This window comes from Crassostrea angulata, chromosome 9 (assembly GCF_025612915.1).
Source record: "Crassostrea angulata isolate pt1a10 chromosome 9, ASM2561291v2, whole genome shotgun sequence".
NCBI classification, from domain to species: Eukaryota; Metazoa; Mollusca; class Bivalvia; order Ostreida; family Ostreidae; genus Magallana; species Magallana angulata.
This window is the reverse complement of record NC_069119.1, coordinates 28943623-28965133: the sequence shown is the minus strand read 5'-3', so window position 1 is coordinate 28965133 and position 21511 is coordinate 28943623. Positions and strand designations below refer to the sequence as shown.

Genomic DNA, 21511 nt, shown 5'->3' with positions numbered 1-21511 from the left:
AAATGTATAAACAAAACAAACTAGCATATCTTCAAAAATATCGTATGCAGAACTTTTGTTTATAAATTGTACTTTATATATGTAGTGCATGAGAAGGAGTTGGTCTCATTCTGCATATAAAATATTAGTAAGATCTTGAAACAGAGAGAGCGTACAAATATTCTTTATTGTAAAGCAATGCAATGCTAGATATTTATATTGCCATGTGATCAAAATAAAGCTTGGATATTTGGGTATACCTTATGTCTGGTGCTCTAACCACTGAGCAATTTCAGCCAAAATGTGAGTTATTTCAATGCTATGTGTGACTTTGCCTACAAATTTCGGTCTTGTATTATTTTTTTTCTAAAACGTTTATTTGTTGGGATACAAAATGATATTGTTGAAGTATTTTAGGTCATCTCTCCACTTTTTTCTTAATTGAAATAGGTTTGTTTTTCTATTCGACCTTATTTAGACTATGAGAAAAATATGGAGCACAAACACACTAAAAATGACACTATTTGGAGGTTTTGATACGTACTCGCAAGTTTGAGTGTCTGATCACATTCCAAATATTGAATATGTAAGGGTTACAAATCGATGATATGTTGAATATATATTGTTTTGAATTTTTTTTTAAATATTCTCTCTGAATTGTTGATATTTAATATTTTCATAATTTTATTCGTCCTTGTATGGGCATTTTACACTCCTTCTATGCCCACTTTTTTATGGTCCAAATTTTGATATATAATTACATGTATAATGAAAAACAGAACATGGCAACCCACCACATTCACCTAAAAAATAATTTTTAAAAACTGATAATAAATTCATGTTCATTAACTTTTTTCTCTAGATATAACTGCGGTATTGCTTCCAATTACAGGGCGAGTAATTTAAAGGGGGATGGTCACGATTTTGGCCAAAAATTAATTTTCCGATTTTAATGTTTACAATGCTTCAGTAAGGCATTTTTGAATAGGCAACCAAACTGTGAGTGTTATTTGTTGAGTAATAAGCGGATTACAAGGCTTACAAATCTTTGCTATGTAAACATATCTTCTGTTTACATTTTGAATTTAAAAAGTGAAAATTCCAGTTTGAGACCTAAAACGAATGTGTTAAACGTTCGCAACTGTTTATCTATGCTTCAAAACAATAAGAAAATAGACAATCAGCTTGAAAAAGATTTTTTACTGGTATACTAAACCTATGTAAACAAGAATATGGCTCTAGTCTTGTTTACAAAACATTTCGAGCTCTGTGTCTTGCTTTTAACTGTACGACTGGCTCTCAAATTTTAATAAATCATTAGAAATGCATTCCTAAAGCAGTTTATATAATAAAACAAAAAAAACCAAAAAACAACCAAAAACAAAAACAGAATTTGACCAAAATCGTGACCATATCCCTTTAATGTAGAAGCGTAGGTTACAGTCGATATACTGTAAACCAACCTTTATTCGCTTGCTAGAAATTTTTGCGAGAGTCTCTTCGTCACATATATTTCTAGCCGCTATCTAGTCCTTGCCGAATGGCTATTAAAACGACACAAATGTAGATGAAGCTTGACCGCAAAAATTAGAGGCCGCGAACCAGTTTTTCTTCGCTAAATCAAGAAATAGAGTCATCGCGAATAAAGGTTGGCTGATAGTTGTTGGCAAACAAAATATATGACGTTAAAAAAATTGCCATCACGTTATGTTTCACAAAACTATATTATGTAACCCTTCAAAAGACCATTACCACGGTATATGTCACACAATATACATTTTTAAATGAAGTAAAAAAAAAAAAATAGCCAGAGAAACTAAAACTATTTTAAGAACCAAATAGTAGCTAGGAATACACAATCAAAGTACACATAAAAATCAATCACATTTTTTACCTTAGTTATAAGGTAGCCCAATGAATCCCCAACAATTTATCCTCTCCAAATAGATAAATTAATACATGTAGTTCCTGTACATCTACATATGCAGGTGTGTAATTGATGCAGCAGTTCCTGAAACGAAGCAAACCGCAACAAGGGGACCCTGATATAAGCTGTGGTGGGTTCTTTATGACACTTTATTGATGTCCGCTATGTTAGGATAGTGTAAACCCATCTAAAATATGCAATAATTATTTGAATATATGTAGAGGACAAGAAGACATGATTCTGCATCACGCTTGTTTTGCTATAAAATAAACAACAAAATGAAAATTCAAATACGGTCAACCTATTCCGTTTAGCGCCAGACACTATTTGGTGATGTTTTCAATACGATGTAAGTTCCGATGGTGAGCGAGGGTTTGATTTACATGTATTAATACAAAATGTATTGTTTTATATTTACATTATATCTTTTTTTATTTTTGTGATATTACCGGTATAATGAAATGATTTTTTGTAATAATATAAAAGTCCTGACGATGGAGCTAATCAGTGTCTTTATATAGGAGCCTAAAAGATGCCCTACGTGCATTAGTTATCTTGACTTAACACAGGAGCCTAATGCTTTAACAGGCGGCCAAACTAGGGAGCCTAGTGGTGTTAGGTGTCTGTAATGTATCTTAGTGTCAGTATAGTATTAATATTCACTATATATTCTTACCAAAATTGTGCAACTTTAGATACAAATCAAAGATTCAAAAGCGAATCTCTTGAAAAATCCTCTTGAGGTCTTTTTAAACAACAATTCATTTACAATCTAGTAGCAAAAACACACTTGCATCCAGCAAGGCAGGAGACTGCTTACGTCGAAGTTACATATGTGCTTGAAAATCAAGCCCGTGCCGTTTCATCCACCTTCGGAAATATCAGGCATCAAAAATTAAAATGTCCTCTCATTGTTACAAATATGAAATAGTCAGAAATCTTACACATTGTTTTTCATCTAAAATCAATATCCTGTCAGCTCCTGTCCTGGGCAAAACGCTTCAAATTCAAACGGGAATTTGGGTATTATTTTGCCTCAGCCATGTTTTGACGGTAACCTTTAGTTAATTACTGTAGTGACACTAGCAATGGGAGAGATATAATTTGAGGTAGCAGATGTCGAGAGCCAGAGAGAATCAACTGTTGGATGTACTTGTATTACTTGTTCTTTATGTATACATGTACCAGTTACTAAAAAAACACTCAAAAATTTGTGTTTGTGTTCAGGTCATTAGATTTATAAAGATCATTCTACGAAATCTATGAAATACAACGTAGAATCCACAATTTTTTGACGCAAGAGCAAGGGGACCACTAAACATTGACCCGGGTACAAAGCCGAAAAAAAACCTCGCAATCTATTATAGTGGGTGCTATTAGGCGATTTACTTGGTTTAGCAAAAGCTTCGTCCCGCAAAAAGCGCTAAAAGACAACAAAATGTAAACTAATATAATTACAATGTACAGTAACTCAGATTTTGTTTGGTCCTATGAACCCTGCTTCGGAGTTACTAGATCAAAATAATGCTACAGTTCGTGTTATCAGATTGATGAAGACCGAGCTTTGTTAACTGTGTCATTAACAGATTAATCTTACATTGTAATTATTATGTTTCTTGTAATGTTACCAAACCACGCCGGTGCTGTGTGATATCAAAATGTTGACCAATCAATATGTTGTTCTGTGTGATGTCAAAAACTTTAAAAACAGAAAAAAAATAATATGTCCAGATAATTAACTGTTATTATACGTTGTTGTGTTTTTATTGTCAACTTTTGATCAGACATCAACGGTTTTCCTTTTTTCCTCCGTTACCATTTTAGATTATGCAGTCCTTTGGGATTTATGACTGCCATGCATTCACATCACAGAATACTTTTAATGTAAATTCAGTGTTGTATTACAATGAATGTATATTCGAACTTTGGAACTTACATATACACTGTACTATATCTTATGCCGGTCATTTGCTATATCTGGTATACATGTTTATATGACGAATTGTTCAAACCATAATCCAGAGCGTTCAGTCTATTAATGTAATTCCTATAACATTCACATTGTTTAGCATTAAGAAACTAAAAAAAACGGACAGAAAAAAAAAACAAATAAAATGTTTAACATTTATTCAATAAAGAGGATTGGTTAATAAGGCGTGTGAAATGCCCATATGAGGAATGATTAGATACTGCAAAATTAAAATAACATTAAATCTGATACTTTTTAAAAAAGTAATTAAAAACAATGTATATTTAACGTAACATCGGTTTGTAACTCTTAAATATTTTAAATACTTGCAATAGGTTTATTTAAACTGGTGTATGCGTGTCAAAACCTCCAAATTGTGTCATTTTATCACTTCAATGCCTTTTCTTTCATAGAGTGGGTCTGAGCTCCATATTTTTGTCATAATCTTAATGCGGTTTAATGGAATTTAAACCGATTTAAATCAACAAAAATGTGGAGAGATGACCCACTATACTTTAAAAATGTCATTTTGTGGCCCAACAATTGAACGGTTTAGAAAAATAATACAAACCATTAAAATCGTGGCCAACGTCTCGTACTGCATTTAAACATTGCACTGTGTTGTATATGAAATGGCACAGTGGTTAGAGCACCAGACATTAGGTAACTTTATAGAACTTGGGTTTTTAGTTTGTGGGTTCGATACCACCAACACTTAAGTTTTTTGTTTTTTTTTTCTTATCATTTTTTTTAAATATCTCAGACTGAATATAGTCGGAGATGACCTTTTTGTAAACTTGTATTATAACATATAAAATATATTTAATTGAAAGAATGTTAAATTTGAAATTGTATTTACGAATAAACCAAATGGGCAGTTGTGCCGTCTTATTCCCCCATCATCTTCTGTAATCGTATATTATTGAATTGAAAATATAGAAAAAAGGAAATGTATAATAATTCTTGTTCAATATCAATAGAACATTCAATCCATGTTCTATTATTTCCTTTTTCCGGTCAAATAAATCGAGCAATGAATGATGAAATCATATTGCTCCTAACAACGAAATATCAACTAAAGAAAAAAAATATTTTGAAATCTTTGCATTAAATCTGAATTTTAATTTGAAAATTTGCAGTTGAATTGAGCCTCACCATAATATATCGGTAAATAGTTGAGCTATACAAAATAGTTGTATAATTGCCTCTATTTAATTTCATTTTTCTTCAGCTTTCTCAAAATAAAGTATAATGCTTCAAAGCCTATTGTTAAACAAAGGTAACAGTTTATAAGAATTAGTTAAATTTATAAGAATCACTGAACAATCTCGTCAATCTATGAAATATTCGGCAGCATGTTTAAACAAAATCAAATGGCAAAGAATGCTTCGAACAAAAAAAAATTATTGCAGAAAATGTTCGCAAATAATAATTTCTTATCTAAATTCCTACCGAAAAATCCCGATCGAAAGACATGGCTTGCTACCGATAACATTGCAATCAACCTATCCAGTTTGCGTAAATGTACATGCTTAAATATTTAACCGAATTCTTGGTACAACAACATGTTTACATGTACAATGTTTACAACATATATATAATGATTGAAGAAATATTTCAAATAGGGTACGTACATTAAATTTTTAATAATAGAAACATGATCGACGATCAAAGGTAAGACAAGAGTGTAACATGTTCATGTGCTTAAATGTGTAAAATATCTTATCGGGCTATTGTAAAATCCAATCAATGTCTTCGTTCTTTTATAATTTTCAGTTAATTGTCGTTGGACTATTCAATGTGTTTGGCTTGTGAAATGGTAATTGTGGTTAACTTTTTTAATGATTATATCTTATATTTTCACATAACTATATATTCTATATATTATATCCAATTAACGTGTAACAATGTTTTATTTATTTATTGACACATGCATTCCTAAAAGATAAGATGACTGCTACAATTTTTATCAATAAGAAGTGTACAAAACAGTAGGTTGTCCTCTCTTTTGCGAAATTTTTATTAAAAAGAAAAAAAGGAAATATCATAGTTGTAAAAATGTAAAAAATATAAAATACCATTTTGAAATTATTTGGATATTAAAACTTCGATTATCAAAATTGTTCATAATTCGTTTGACAACATGATCATTACGACTGTTACAATTGCTTTTGTAATACTCCTTTTCTATGATACAGTGAATGAAAAAGTTAAGCATTGATACTTTCTTTCACAATTATTGACGTCTTTAACATTTAAAATGTTGGTAACAATATAATCTATTTATAAAAACTCTAACGGTATCTTACAGCATGATGTCACATGTCATTTTGCAGCTTAGATGAGTGTATAGGTGAGTACATACCACGTATGAAAGTTAATTTAATTACTTTCATTTCTTCAAGCTTGAAATATACGATTTTAATTGCAGAATAAGACGTGATATTCTACGGGAAAGGTTGCAAACCCCCTTGTCATTATCCATACTACATGTATGGAATCGCCTGTGTCTAAGTTTACAATTATTGTTCTAACGAAGATTGTAACAATTTAATGGTCGGTAGAAAATATTTCAAATTCGGTATTTCACTAGTGATTTTTCTCAATAACTTAAAATTGACAGTTGTTTCAGCTTGCACAACTAATTTAATGACCTTAAACGAATATGCAAGCAGACGAACAGATATTACAGAAAGTGATACAGTCAGAGAGAGAGAGAGAGAGAGAGAGAGAGAGAGAGAGAGAGAGAGAGAGAGAGAGAGAGAGACAGACAGACAGAGACAGACAGACAGACAGACAGACAGACAGAGACAGATATATATATATACAAACAAGTAATATGGGGTTTTTTTCTGATTCTTAAATTAATGCTCAGGTGGTGGATACGCCAATCTTTATTGTATATGAATTTGTAGTGTATCTATTAGTGTCTATAAATAAACATATTATGTAATCAGATTATAATTCAAGGGAAAAAGGAAACTTTAGGATTGTAAAACTGTTAATTGATATAATCATTTTAAAAACATTTTTCATTCATAGGATGAGGACAATTTGATATCGCGACTACAATTGGATTCTCTGATAAAATGAGAATTACTACTTATTGCTATTTTTCGTACATTGTATGTTTTCAAGTACTCCATTGCATTGATACTGCATATAATGAAAGGTAAGCAATTAATACTTTTTTTACCAATTAACTGACGCCCTGCAGCATTTTAGACAATACTTTGGTCATCTTAAAGTTCTTGTGTACATGTACATGTAACTAGTCAACATAATATGGCGATGCTATTGTGCAGTTTAGATGGAACTACTTGCTATTATGGACATAAGTGGGATGAATTACAACAAAAGTGTACAAGTAAGTACACATATATCACACATGAGAATTGATTGAATTGTTTTTAGTTCTAAAATTGAATATTAATTATACCCAACATTTTAGAATGTGACGTGGGTTTCTTCGGAAATGATTGCAAACTTCGATGCGAATACCCATTATATGGAGCCACGTTCTAACGTGTAATTGTACAAAAGAAGAATGTCATTTTATAAATGGCTGTAGAAAACATTATATAGAAGGTATTTCACCCTGCTCAATCACATATGATAAAACTCACAGTTTAAATAACTATTTGTATGACCTTATTCTTACACATAAATATGCGGAATACATGTGGAGAGAGAGAGAGAGAGAGAGAGAGAGAGAGAGAGAGAGAGAGAGAGAGAGAGAGAGAGAGAGCGTTAACCATGCCATGATATTTTAGGTGGCACGGGACAGTTTTTTTTTAAACATTTCGTTGTTCCAGGGGATGTCTGTCTTTGGAACTCTGTAACTAGAATTTCCTTAGCTCCCATTCAGCACAAATACCTTTAATTAACTCTTTATAAGGCCAATCACCAATTTCTGAAGAAAATAACAGTCAAAACCTATAAAATTTTCTACATACTGGTTTTTATGAGATTGTGACCATTTCATATTTTGCTAATTTGTTCATGAGTTTTCAGCTTTTTAGACCCCCCCCCAGCCAATTCCCTGCAAAGGGTTGACCTTTCGTACCGTGTGAATGTTGCACCATCACTTGTCAGAAACTTGTCAGCCTAAGTGTAAAGTTTACAATGTCCCGTTATTTACCCTCCCGTCTGTAACTTGCAATTTCACTGTGTAAAGTCAACACAACAATCATAGCCACAGGTTTTGCATTTTACTTCTGATTCTCATGTACCTAACATATATAGAGCCTACGTATTGCATATTTTTTTCAACAAGAGACATCCCTCTAACTAATGATAATCATTAAAAATAATTTCATGAATTTTAGCAACACTCATAAGCCTGCAAGTACAGCAATTCTCAATTTTACAAAAATATTGACGGGAACTTTATCCGAAACAGTCTCTTGTTACCTTTATAATATAAGACTGGAATGCTCATTGTTTCTACGCCTTTTTTTATTTCATTCAATCAATGAAAGTTTTGTTACAGCAATTTCTCATATTTCGTATTTAAGTGAAAACAACCAAAATAGCTCATCAAAAATGGACACGAATGACAAGAACGTCAAAAACGGTAATGGCAATAATAAAAAAATAATAATTGATGTTTTAATTTGATGTCTTATCATATCATTTAATTTATGTTAAGTAAAGCTATAAATTTGATCCTGGTATCAGTGAAAAAATGTCGATATGTTGCATAAAGTAGACTGTACATGTTGTCTCTTGCTTTGTATCACAAAGAATTCATACATTTAGGGCTAAACAAAATAAAGAAAACGCACTCTCTAAACCATTAGAAAAAATCCTTGTTTTAACACAATATTGTTTCGCTATGTTTTAAATTCATTGGTACTGTTTCACTTGTGCTTGTACATTAACTGCTCTTTTTTTTTCTTCCAAAAACGATGTTTAGATACATCTGATTCAGCTAGCCAAAAGAGAATGTCACCAATAATGATCGGAATCATAGTTCTTGCAGCAATTGCCTTTTTCATTTTACTGTCGATCATATATACATATATAAGGCAATTCCATCGACACCAAGGACTAAGAGGGGATGAAATGTATCAACTGAATTCAATCATTTAATTTTGTGTTGAAAAGGTTGTGTTCTCATTGCATGAACAATTTGCATCGAATTTTATTAATACAAAAGTTTAATGCATTTTTTTTAATCTATTAATAAAAACAGTTTTATTGTATTGTTTGTTATTGTGTAATGAGCTTGGTGTTGAAACTTAAAAAAATAATTATGGTCAATGTATAACATGTATTAGCAAAAATGGTTTCTTAAACCATATAGAAAGTGAAAACAAAATTAATATGTTAATATCCAATATTCAAAAAGAATATAATAGTTCTTTGGGAAAGACAACAAATGTACATAACTTTACCCATTCTAAACTGTGTTTTAAAATACATAATTGCAGTGTAGATATGTTTAACCATTCCCATGGGATATAGACGACACTTTCATTAAAAATCTTGATAATACTGCAACACTCACAAATTTTATTTTTTTACAAAAAAAGTTTTGTAGCAGAATTATACAACATCTACTTGTGGCACTTGGTCAACTGCATTTTAACGTTTTTAATTAGTAATGGATAGAAATTGCCCTGTTTTTTCCGTATCCATAATGTTTAATTAAAAATTAAAAAAAAAAACTTTTTAAAAACCATGTGTCATAACACTATAATATTGAAAATATTTTCATAATGGATGTAAACATCTAATTGATAAACCACAGAGTTCGACAAGACTTGTTACCGTTAGAGGTGGAGTACTGTAAACGTATTATATTTAGCGTGTACGATCTTTGCCGGAATATGATTTTTAAACAAGTTAGCATAAATTTGATTTAGCAAATTTCTAAATGTAACTTTTTATCTCCTTACATATTTTACATTTGGCGATGTACTTGATTTAGCGGACGGCGTATTCCGCCAAAAACGCTAAATAGAATACACAGCCAAATGCCAAGTTCCAGGAACGTTTTGATAACAATTTAAAAATGAATTTTTGATACAAGTTTATTTTTCTGAAAAACTAGGTTGGTGTATACATGTATGAATGTATAACTATGGAAATACTTGATCGTTTCTTTAGCACATTCAATATAAATTCAGCAATTCAGCTCCCATGATATGTTTGACAATAAGTGATGCATTAGCTCACAATTTATCTTTCTCCCATATTACAAACACTACTACACGATTATATAGCTGATTCCTACATGTAATAGATGTACACGTGTAATCAAACACTGGCGGTTGAAGCTTCTTGTAGGAATTGGGCATAACGTTTGAGGTAATCATCATCTACAGAAGGTCTACAGTTGGACAAGCTCTTCCTTAAATCCGCCTGAAAGTTATGAAAAGTAGACTCAAAGTAAGCACAAATCTCATGACATACCTTGTTTCATGGATTTTCACTTGTCACAAAATTTGCCTAAATAAGGTAAATAGGCATTATTATTATTTGTGCCCAATACTTTTTGGAAATCAAATAATTATTTTTTTAAATAACAAACAATAACATAATATATACTGCAGTTACAGCTTCTGCATATTTATTTGTTGTTGGTGGGTTTTTTTTTCTTTTCTTTTTTTGATAGCTGATCACAAACACTTTTTATCATAGTATCAAAAACATTTAATACGAACTCACTACAAGTTAGCAGGTATTAAACGTAAACACATGTTTTACAGTTTCGCAGGTCATTTCAGTATTTTTTTAAACAGTGAGAAAGAGGGTTGGGTGGTCATGCCAGGTTCTGAATAATTTATCTATTCATGAAGAAGAGCTTTGTACAAACTTATAATTATATGAAAATGCTCAACTTTTACAGCTGAAATATTTGAATGCTAGTTTAAGGCCAAAAATCTGTAGAATAATCAAATGCAAGGAATTAATTTCCGCATAAAATTGCGAGAGGCAACCCTCGCAAAACTTTAAACTAAAGGAAATTAGAACGAAAAATTGGAGATCGTAATTTTATATACTTGCGATTCGATACAAAACGGTGGAATCGTGAAACCAAGTACTCGCGTAAAAGAAGAAATTTACAGTATGATAGGTCAAAGTTTGAGGTAGATCTAATGATTAATTTGTTGACCATTCAGTCTCCATATCCAAACGGTCATTAATAGATCTGATGGTCAAAATAATCCAAACAATCTAACTCACAAAGGTAGCAGTCGGCTCCAGTAGTTCGTCCGCCCGGACGTCTGTCCACGTCATTTCTACGGCACCGGGGGCGTCAGGGAGACACGGCGCCCACTTGGTATTCTCTTGGACCTAGATTGAACGTATAGATATATATAGTACTTAAAAATACATTTGAAAGTGTGATTAAATTGCCAACCAACGTCTTTTATGGTATTTATTCTTATAGAATATATTTCAATTTTCATCAATAAAGGTACAAAAGTTATGTTAATTAAGAGTCAAAATATTGATAATTGCAACTATATTTAAAAAAAATCCTTACTTTCATATAGTGCGTTGCCTTTTGTACAGTTCTAATGGGTTCCATTAAAGCATCCCGCACAACTATTACAATATCAGATCCGGTAAATCTGTATGAGAACAAATCAATACCAATCCAGTAAGCCTTGTCTTTAATTTTCATTAAAATCATATTCATATTACATCATTGATATTATGTTAGTGATTATTGATTTGAACATATTGTATTGTGTAAATTACACAAAAGGATTGGAAACAAGTTCTTACAACTTAAAAGTTCCTCTCCTAGTGATTATTTATAAAGCATCAATCAATAAATATTTCTAGAACGAAACAAAGCTTTTCGAAACAAAAGATACGAAAGATGAATCTGCATCAGATCCAAAAAGATTTTCCATTTGGGTTGGGGGGGGGGGGGGGGATATTAGAGTTTTCGGGAGGGGGGGGGAGGAGGGCGAGGCATATTTTCGGTAGTTTACGTATTAAGGTCCCCCCTTCCCTAGATCTGAGGGTATGATTCTGTGCTACTAAGTTAATTGAATGTTTACATAAAGATTTGAAAATATAGCTATACGGCAGAGCTACAATGTATCTGTTCAATCATTCAAACAACAATAATTCGGTTACATTTTGGTTTGCACTTTTCAGTTACTAGCTAAATGGCTGGGATTCATCTTGTGTTATATGTATATTTACCTTGTCCGGAATAGAGCGACAAAAATAGCGTAAAAACTTTTGTTGTTTTTTCTAGTCTGTAGTCTATTTACCCTGATGTTCTTCTTCCCAATTCAAGAAGTTGTTCCTCAGACAGGGATACCTTTGCATGATCTAGCTCAGTTTTGAATATTTCACACCTGTTGTCCTCGTCTGGCAATGGAATTTCAATTCGATGCTGAAACCTACAATGTTATTAAAATGTCGCCGTTACATAAGTCTCTTCATATGATAGTTATAAATCTCAATGCACGTGTAAATCTACCTATTTTCATTTTCAAATTTTCATGATTACCTAAATGTATAGTTATATTAAAACTTATCTTAAAGACAATGTATTATATTACAAAGTCTATTTTCCCTCTAAAAAAAAGAAATTAAATTGAACAGGATGACGATAAATGCAATCATATGCAACCACATACTTTTACCGATAAAATGTGTGTAAAGTTACTGCAGATAAAGCACTATACCACAGACAGGGTACCCAAAGGTTAGAATTATTTGCATGTAATTGTAATTGATGGTTATTATAGACTCTTTCCTACCATTTGTACAGGCTGTATTTGGGGTTTTTTTTTTATCAATAAGCACACTTGAGTCAAAGAAACACACAACTGATGTTTAATATCATATGAGAAAACGAGGTGCTGTTCTCAGACTTAATGGTTATATGAGATAATAATTTTTACGATTATCATTTTTAAAGGCTAGTTGTGCTTTTTGACTCTAAAAAATATATTCCAAAACCATGATTTTTATTTTTGGTTAACTTAAAAAAATTATTTTGAAAAAGTTCAGTAAAATTCAAATATTTTTGTAGCTACATGTAATTGCAACGTATATAATCGGATTATGGATTCAATTACAACAAAGAGGCGAGAGACTTGTGCATAAACAAAATGATATTTTCATTTTGAAAATTCCAATTACTGATTACCAGAAATGTAAGTCTGAATGATTTTTCACGTGTTTCAGACACACTTTGAACAATCTTTCTGGCTTTAAAAAATGCTCACAGTCATGTAGTACGTATGATTCATAGCGTGTTGGGGATTAAATTGTTTTGCCATTTCAGTAATGCTTGGCATATATCATTCGTTTCCATTTGTGAATACATAAAACATCACATAGATGTATATAGTATAAGTCAAATGTCATTAACACTAAAAATCTTAACTCTGGAAACATAGGGTTGTCTACAAGTACATTATAAACTTATCTTTACATTCAGTGTATATGTCCCCTTCTGTTTGCATTGGAAATCTGCAATGTTCAATTTCCTGTGAATACCCTTAGTCTATTCATGCGCCATGAGCCCAGATATAAACGTCATTACGCGTTTTGAGTATATTTATTTTTGTAAGATTAAATGAAACTTACATAACCAATCATTGAATCATATCTACTACTAAGGTAATAACAAGAGGCCCATGGGCCACATCGCTCACCTGAGGAACAATAGGTATGATAAAATCAGCTTAAAGGAGTCATAATACAAACTATCTGGACAATGTACAATAACACATGTAGATCCTGTATAAATAGAATCCATAATACCCTGGATATTCTAATGTTTATAATCATTAGTCCCTTTTCTAACAGGATGATTTTATAGTCATATCATATGTCGAGTATTGCAGTTCTCAAAAAGATCCTTAACAATAGTTTATATCTGGGATATAAACCTACATCAAACTCTGAACCTTCTTGTGAGGCCAAAGAATTGTCCTGGGGCCAAAGTCTTAACAATTTTAAAGAATCATCTGGCTGATTGGTTTCTGAGAAGAAGATTTTTAAAGATTTACCCTTAGCTATATATTCCTTTGTTAAACTTTGACCCCCATTGTGGCCCCACCCTACCCCTGGGGATCATGATTTTCACAACTTTGAATCTACACTACCTGAGTATGCTTTCACACAAGTTTCAGCTTTCCTGGCTGATTAGTTTCTGAGAAGAAGATTTTTAAAGATTTACTCTATATATTCATATGTTAAACTTCGACCCCCCCCCCCATTATGGCCCCACCCTACCCCCGGGGGTCATCATTTTCACAACTTTGTATCTACACTACCTTAGGATGCTTCCACACAAGTGTCAGCTTTCCTGGTCATATTTTTCATGAGAACAAGATTTTTGAAAATTTCTCCAAAATTTTCATAAATTCCTAATTATCTCCCTTTGCAAAAGGGCGTGGTCCTTAATTTTCACACCTTTGAATCCCCTTAGGCTAATGGTGCTTTGTGCTGAGTTTGGTTGAAATTAGTCCAGTGGTTCTTGAGAAGATGTTGAAAATGTGAAAAGTTTACAGACGGACGGACAGACGGACCGACAGACAGACAGACGACAGACAAAATGTGATCAGAATAGCTCACTAGAGCTTTCAGCTCAGGTGAGCTCAAAACGAGTTTTCTCTACAAAGTTTCTGGCACTATATATTTAGTTGCAGAAGCGAACTATATAACATGTTAATACATGGCTGTTCCAAGTACGTTTCATATCCCTGACTAAGAGCCTATATAAAGGCTTTAAAGCGACCATGCACAAATACTTCATGCAAATAAACATCAATATGAATGTAAATATAAGCAGTGAGTGTTTATTTTTGGATGTCATCGGTCCTATAACACACCAAGGATGTGCAGACAAATTATTATACCCAGCTAACGCGCAATTTTCAATTTGTCTGCACAGCCTTGGTGTGTTATAGGACCAAGGACATCAACAAAATAAGCATCAGTGCTTAAGTGAATGTATTATATAATCTTTTACGAATTAATAATTGACCATGTGCATTGTTTGAAAGAGCCAACCAAAAAAAGAGTAGAAATATATTTTTCTTAAGATATTCCAACTTTATCAATTTTTCAAAATTAAAATGATTGTCGTTAAGTTTAACTCATACTTGATATGTTTCAAAATAATATTTACATTCAAGACTTTAAATAAAGAACAGACTTAAGTCTAAACTTTATTTTGTAATGCCCTTAAATAATGTAAAAAATTCGACTGAAGGTTTGTATCGCAAAATACAATACAAACGGGTATATGTAACTGTCTTAAACTGTTTTATGTCTCAAGAAAATCAAAAACTTAAATGTCTTTCCTCAGTTAATGATTCCCGTGCTGTGTAAACTTGTCAGAGATCAAACCGCCATTGTATATTTTCAAGCTGCATGTCGATCTTTTATGTCGTATGATTATAAAGGAAGCAGACTTTGATGTAAACACTAGTAAAGTTCAACCAGAAGGGATTACCATTGCAGTATAGAAGGATCTAGTTTCCATGGCTTATTTGTCATCCCAACTACCAACACGCCACTGCCATTGGTGACCTTTAACCTTTCCAACTGACGCAAGAATTCCGATGTTATCCTATTCTCGACATCATCTTTGCTATAACTGAAAACTTCGATGTCATCAAGAAATACCAGAGTGGGCTTCCTTTGTTCTGCCTGAGAAAACAGTTCCCGGACGATACTGAAAAGGCATCCAATTAGATGTTGAAAACTATGTTTCGCAGATACAGCCTAAGTATAAATTTTAGTGTTACAACGTTAACCAAAATTAGTGTCATTTTTTTAACGGCTTTTTTTTTTTTAATGCAAGCATTCGAACAATCGGTATGAAATTAAATTGAGAGATTAATAAATTACTCATTTTTTTTTATCTTTGAATTGATGAAGGAGATCATGAATTCAATATATCAAACCTAAAATGGGGATATAATATATATATTTTATGGGAGGAGGGAACAAACAAAATATAATTCTTCAAAGAACTTAAATATTGCTATAGAAAAAGAAAAAGATGAGTATAGAGAGTAGATCTGTATGAAATTGAATAAAAACATGTTGTTAATACTAGTACATGCATGCATTACAAACCTTTCGTTTTTTATTTCGTAGTAAGACAGACTGAAGCACGTCGCAGACTTCAGCTCCCCCGCTATAGCAGACGACAGAAAGGTTTTCCCCGTCCCAGGTGCCTGCAGAAAAAGAAAGACTATTGGGTTTAGTCAGATTGCCGTAACCAATTTCTTATCAATCACCAAAGTGGGACGAATGTATGCGCACGCAAAATCGGCATAAGGTGGAACAACACACCTAGTAAAAGTCACTCAAATTAACAGTAAATAATTTGGCTATGGAAGATTAAATGATAAAAAAAAACTATACATATGTCAAATAAGCAAAAAATGTGCAGGTTGGGGATAAAAACAATAATAGAACTGGTAAGAAATTTTAATACATGCAGTAAGTAAAAGCAAAAGCCATTACGGGATTCGAACTCCAGATGTACGGATCACAAGCCCGACACTTTATCCACTCGGCTATGGAGTAAGTTACATGTACATGTTACCGTCGATAAAATCCTTTCAGAGGTCAGCCATTTTGTGATGATGTGTTATTACACCTTAAGGAGACTAGCTGATCAACAAATTGACCATCAGACCTGCCTTTAACGCATGTTATGCTTGGCCACAAACTGATATTAAGTAAAAATAGAACAACTATTTTATCATTAAAACTTGAGCATTTTTGCTTTATATTAATACAGGGCTCTTCGTCTTTTAGAACCATTTTAACAAAACCTTAGACTTTCAGTAGGACGAACAGTATAGCTACCTATTTCTATTCGCTTTCTCTACAGGTTTCAAGCAAAATATGCACCGATTGCGTAGTCTTAGCTCAAAAGCCAGATAAACCATGTTGATTTCAGAGAGCCATAGCTGTGAGGCTGACAATGAAATAGACAGACCTACGTCATGATGCTGTGTAATACAACATTCCAAATTCCAAGCTCTTGTTAAAATGTTTCTAAAAGGAGGTACAAGTAAATATTTAAAATACTTTATAAAAGAATAGTTTAAACAATTGTAAAATCAACCGATATATCTAGATTATAAAGGAGATAAACATACATCACTGCATATCAAGGAATAAGGAATTAGTCTTTGAATATTAATGGCCAGTATGGTCAGAGAGTGATCAAAGCCATTAAAACCATTAATGATCAAAGTCATTAAAACTCGAAGAGCTTTGTGATAGATTTGATCACACCACGACCGTTATGATCATTCAAGGAATGATTCCTTATTACTCATATTTATACAATTTTCAGTAATAAATATTAATATAATAATAATATAATAATATATATTACCATGATTAGGTTATTTTCATAATTTTCTAAATATTATACGAACCCCGAAGAGAAGAACATGTCCGACACTTTGAATAGACTCTACAAGGAATTAATTAACAACATTTTAGCATAGTAAGATTGAATAAGAATACATTTCTATTGCAACAACTGTGGCAATGTTATTGGCATGCACCTTGTTCGAAGTAGTTTTGATTGATTTTCAATTTTGACAGTTTGAACAAAAAACCATTGTTTAAAAAAATGTACATAATTCCAATAAAGCATTCTTTGGATGAAAAACGAAAACCTTATTTTCACTATCATAATAAGTTTGTTTAGGTATGAAGATAAATATTGAAATATTCTTTTAAAAGAATCTATTAACTGCCCACCGGAAGTAAAGGGAGAAATGATCAAATGTTTCCTAATTTCATCGAGGGTGTTTTTGGGTACGTTGACATCGTCAAGGGTAACATTTGATTCTTTGGACATCAGGAATTCTACAGAAAAGATAATTAAATCAAATTTAAAATGTAAGCATTTGTTGAATATTATTTTACATGTCATTTTGGAGACATTATAGAGACTTCAATCAATTCATATATTGTATAAGTAATTCTACATGTACCAATACTGAGAAATTAATTATCTTTCCCCGAACTTACATGTACTTATTCACTTTCACACAAAAAAATAATAATAATAGTGCACCACAGGCTCTTGAAACCAAATTGTCTTTGTTGTATGATGTGAGTAACTATCTGCCTACAAAGAAATGTTGCACCTTCAAATACCCTGAGATGTAGTACATGCACATGTTTAATCCATAGGTACATGTATACATGTACATGTAGAAACACTACTATCTTTAAATGTAGGTTTCTGACTCGATTATTGAGGGCGATATAAATCAATCTAAGACCAAATGCCCAATTGTATATATGTTTTTCCAACCCTTCGCCTCCCATTTTTATATGTATTCCCCAACTCTCGAATTAAAGTGTTTTACATGCGTGTTAAATGCACGACGATGAATAATATGCTGGTCTATGTGCATATGGGATTATTTATTCATCAGATTAAAAGAAAAATATACCTTGCATGTCCATTTTCAGATTTTCTTTATGATATCTGAAAATTAATTTAAAAAAAAACAATGAGAAGAAATATTTATTTCAAAATTTCGCGCGCTAGAATTCGCGTCATCATGATATGTAGGTCACCGGATATTGACTATAAATAAACCAGCATAATGTAAACAAGCGATGATTCAGTTGTTGTATATTTAGCACGGTACGAAATCCTGAACCGACATTTCGTGTACATGTATAAATATACAGAAGTACTCTATGTAAAATACACAATAGCTTGCGCAATCATTAGTTTTTATAACTCAACGACGCCACTTTTTGTATAGTCGGATGCTTGTAACCTCAGTATACATTGTATACTTAAACGTAGCGTAAACAAATTGAAAGACGTCACATTATAAGGATTATGAATAAGATATATAAGCCAACATTACCTCACTTAGTACGTACGTATACTACGTGGCCATTCCGGGCATCTTACACATCTACATTGAACATGGTTACAAACAGGCATCCGCTAGCGGTCACGGACAGTGATGTACATGTATAATTGCTCGTGCATGGCTATCATCATCACTGGCAAGAACACCATGACCCTGTCACGGTCAGTTAGACACATAGTTAAACATATACATATTCAGGATTTTTTTTTCGGCCATGCAGATTTTCCAAATTGATACTTTTTTAATCTCGATGCAATACTACATATACTCATAAATATAGTCTGGATGTGTTCGGCTATATTAACGGGGTATATATATATGTATACAATTATACATACATGATTGTTTATTAAAAACATTTATATAATCAATATACACGTACCGGTTATCATGATTAAATGTTTATTTAAAAAAGACTTCTGCTACGTTAATAGGCTAATATTACATTACCATTTTAGACTTGACCTTAATTGTGTATCTTAAATGTGTGTGTGTGTGTGTGTGTGAGAGAGAGAGAGAGAGAGAGAGAGAGAGAGAGACAGACAGACAGACAGACGGACAGACAGACAGACAGACAGATTTTAAGTTCTAATTGAATGCAGTTGAATGCACATTTATATTAATGTATCATTTTTAAAAGCCTGAGACAACCAGTTTTGTTCACCTCAATTATGAAAAATACATGTAGTTCTTAATTGTGGGCTAGTTACCATTATACATGTTTGCTTGTTTTTTTCACTTAAAGTTTATATTATGGTCTTATGCGCATCTTTAAAAATATATTCCTGAAACAAAACAACCAGAGAACTACCCAACTAGATTTCAAGAATGCTGTCTAAAAGGCGGATATTTGTTGGAACTGTGCGTTAACCTTGCTCTCATACACGCTGAGGTAGCTTGTAAATATTCACGATATTATATTTTATTGAATGGAATGAATGGTATGGGACACTTCCATGTTGTGACGTATTGTTTATCGAAATAAACAATAAAACTTAGTGTAATTATAAAGGCATTTTTTCTTTTAGAATTGTGTCACCCATCAGCGTAGCACAGTGGTTTAGAGGGTTTACTACGAATTTGTAAGTCATAAGCTCGAATCTCGCTTTGGTTTGTTTTAATTTTTACTTCTCCAAATATCTCAAAAAGCTATTTTTTTTGTTCGTTAAATATTGTAAAATTTGAAAATTCTAAACCGATGAAATTATTTTAATTATAATTTTCTTTAATCCACATTAATATCGACAGACGTCCCATACCACCTTAATAAATCAAGAAGGAACGTTTGATTCAATAAGATGCATCTCTGTGGCTATCTCTCTCAGCAATTCGAATTACATGTACACAGGAGAGTGACTGTCTTGCCCCCGCGGTATCAACTTAAAGAAAACGCCCTGAAAAAAACGAGGTAAAACTTTCTTGTTTATGGATACCAGACAAGTATCCATGTATAATTCGCAACCTAAACTTTTGATCTACTTTCGTCTGGAAAAAAATGGTGCACCAAACACTTAACGGTAAAAAAAAAAAAAAAAAAAAAAAAAAAAAAAATCAGTATATATGTGTATGTATATGTACGCCGTGATGAATTCAACGGGTAAAAAAAAACCCTGACCAAATATGAATTTATTAAAATACATAAATTTTATGCATGTACTGTAGTGTATCAATATGTGTAATTATGTCCGTAAACAAATACAATTCTACATGCAAGTTGTAAACGACGATTTCCCAGGCACGATCATTATAAATGAGTTCCCCATGCATAAGATTATAATTGTTACAAAATTTTAATAAATTCTGAAAAAGGAGAATGAACCGCCCCACAATTTAAAGAAGGAGATGAAAAAAATGTATTATTGAAAAACGAACGAAATCAACCTTAAAATTGGAAATTTGAAGTAGGTGCATGTAGTTGGCATGAAATCATTTTTTTTTCTTTTTTCCTTTTTTTTTTTTCTTGTCAAGATTTTGGATAAGTTTGCCCCCCCCCTTCCGCAGTAACTTTCAAAACCGACTATTCGTGTCTAGGTTGTATGGTACAGCATGAAATATAACCATGAAAAAAAATACAGTTATTTTATGCAGTGCGGTATCAATAATAATAGTGAATAGTAAATCATATTTTAAGAGGTTCGCTCCTCAGGTTTTGTGTAGCCAGTTTTGGTCAACTCTAGTTTGAAGATTCTGTATTACATTTCAAAATCTTATCATCTGCTGTTGAGTTCATTATGTACTGGCATTTAAAGCCACCAGTATGGCAAGTTTTTTAAAACTTGACTTAGATATTACTTTTATAGTCACTACATGTGTTCAACTTCATGCTATATTGAAATCATAATTAAATGATAGTTCAAACTATAAATTTTTGTTTGATTTCTTCAAATTATCCATTTTCGTGCCAAAGTTCAGCAATAATTTCAGAAAAATTATCATTTCTGTTTGGGGCCTCATATTTCTAAAAACATTGCATGTGACATGGGTCACAAATAAAATAAATGAACATTATATGTCCCCATCTTTATATCAAAGTGGTTTTCAGATGATTGATATTGCTATTAATTAAATTTAATTATTAATTTCTTAAAACATGACCTTAGTTATAAAATATTGAAATTGTAAAATGTTTGACTATATAATCAGTTTACAAAATAACATTGATTTTCTATTTTTTTTTTTTTCAAACTGAAAACTGAACTTATTCATTGAAAATAACGTTACTGAAAGACATCAATAATTGATAAATTCACACAATAACATTCA

At 32.0% G+C, this 21511-nt stretch overlaps 1 protein-coding gene across 2 annotated transcripts; it reads right to left on the bottom strand.

The window, feature by feature from the left end:
- Positions 1-9906: 9906 nt before the first annotated feature.
- LOC128164372 (vacuolar protein sorting-associated protein 4B-like) lies at positions 9907-18902 on the bottom strand. 2 transcript variants are annotated; one of them, XM_052828168.1, is made up of 10 exons: positions 18740-18902; positions 18311-18345; positions 17607-17714; positions 17276-17313; positions 15954-16054; positions 15325-15546; positions 12119-12250; positions 11374-11461; positions 11070-11180; positions 9907-10244 (listed from the first exon to the last, which is right to left on the bottom strand). In XM_052828168.1, the coding sequence occupies exons 2-10, from the start codon at positions 18321-18323 to the stop codon at positions 10140-10142; spliced, it is 918 nt and encodes a 305-aa protein (XP_052684128.1). In that variant the 5' UTR covers positions 18324-18345; positions 18740-18902; the 3' UTR covers positions 9907-10139. The 2 variants fall into 2 exon arrangements, with proteins under 2 accessions (XP_052684128.1, XP_052684127.1); XM_052828167.1 differs by lacking the exons at positions 9907-10244; positions 18311-18345 and having other exon boundaries at positions 10895-11180.
- Positions 18903-21511: the final 2609 nt, after the last annotated feature.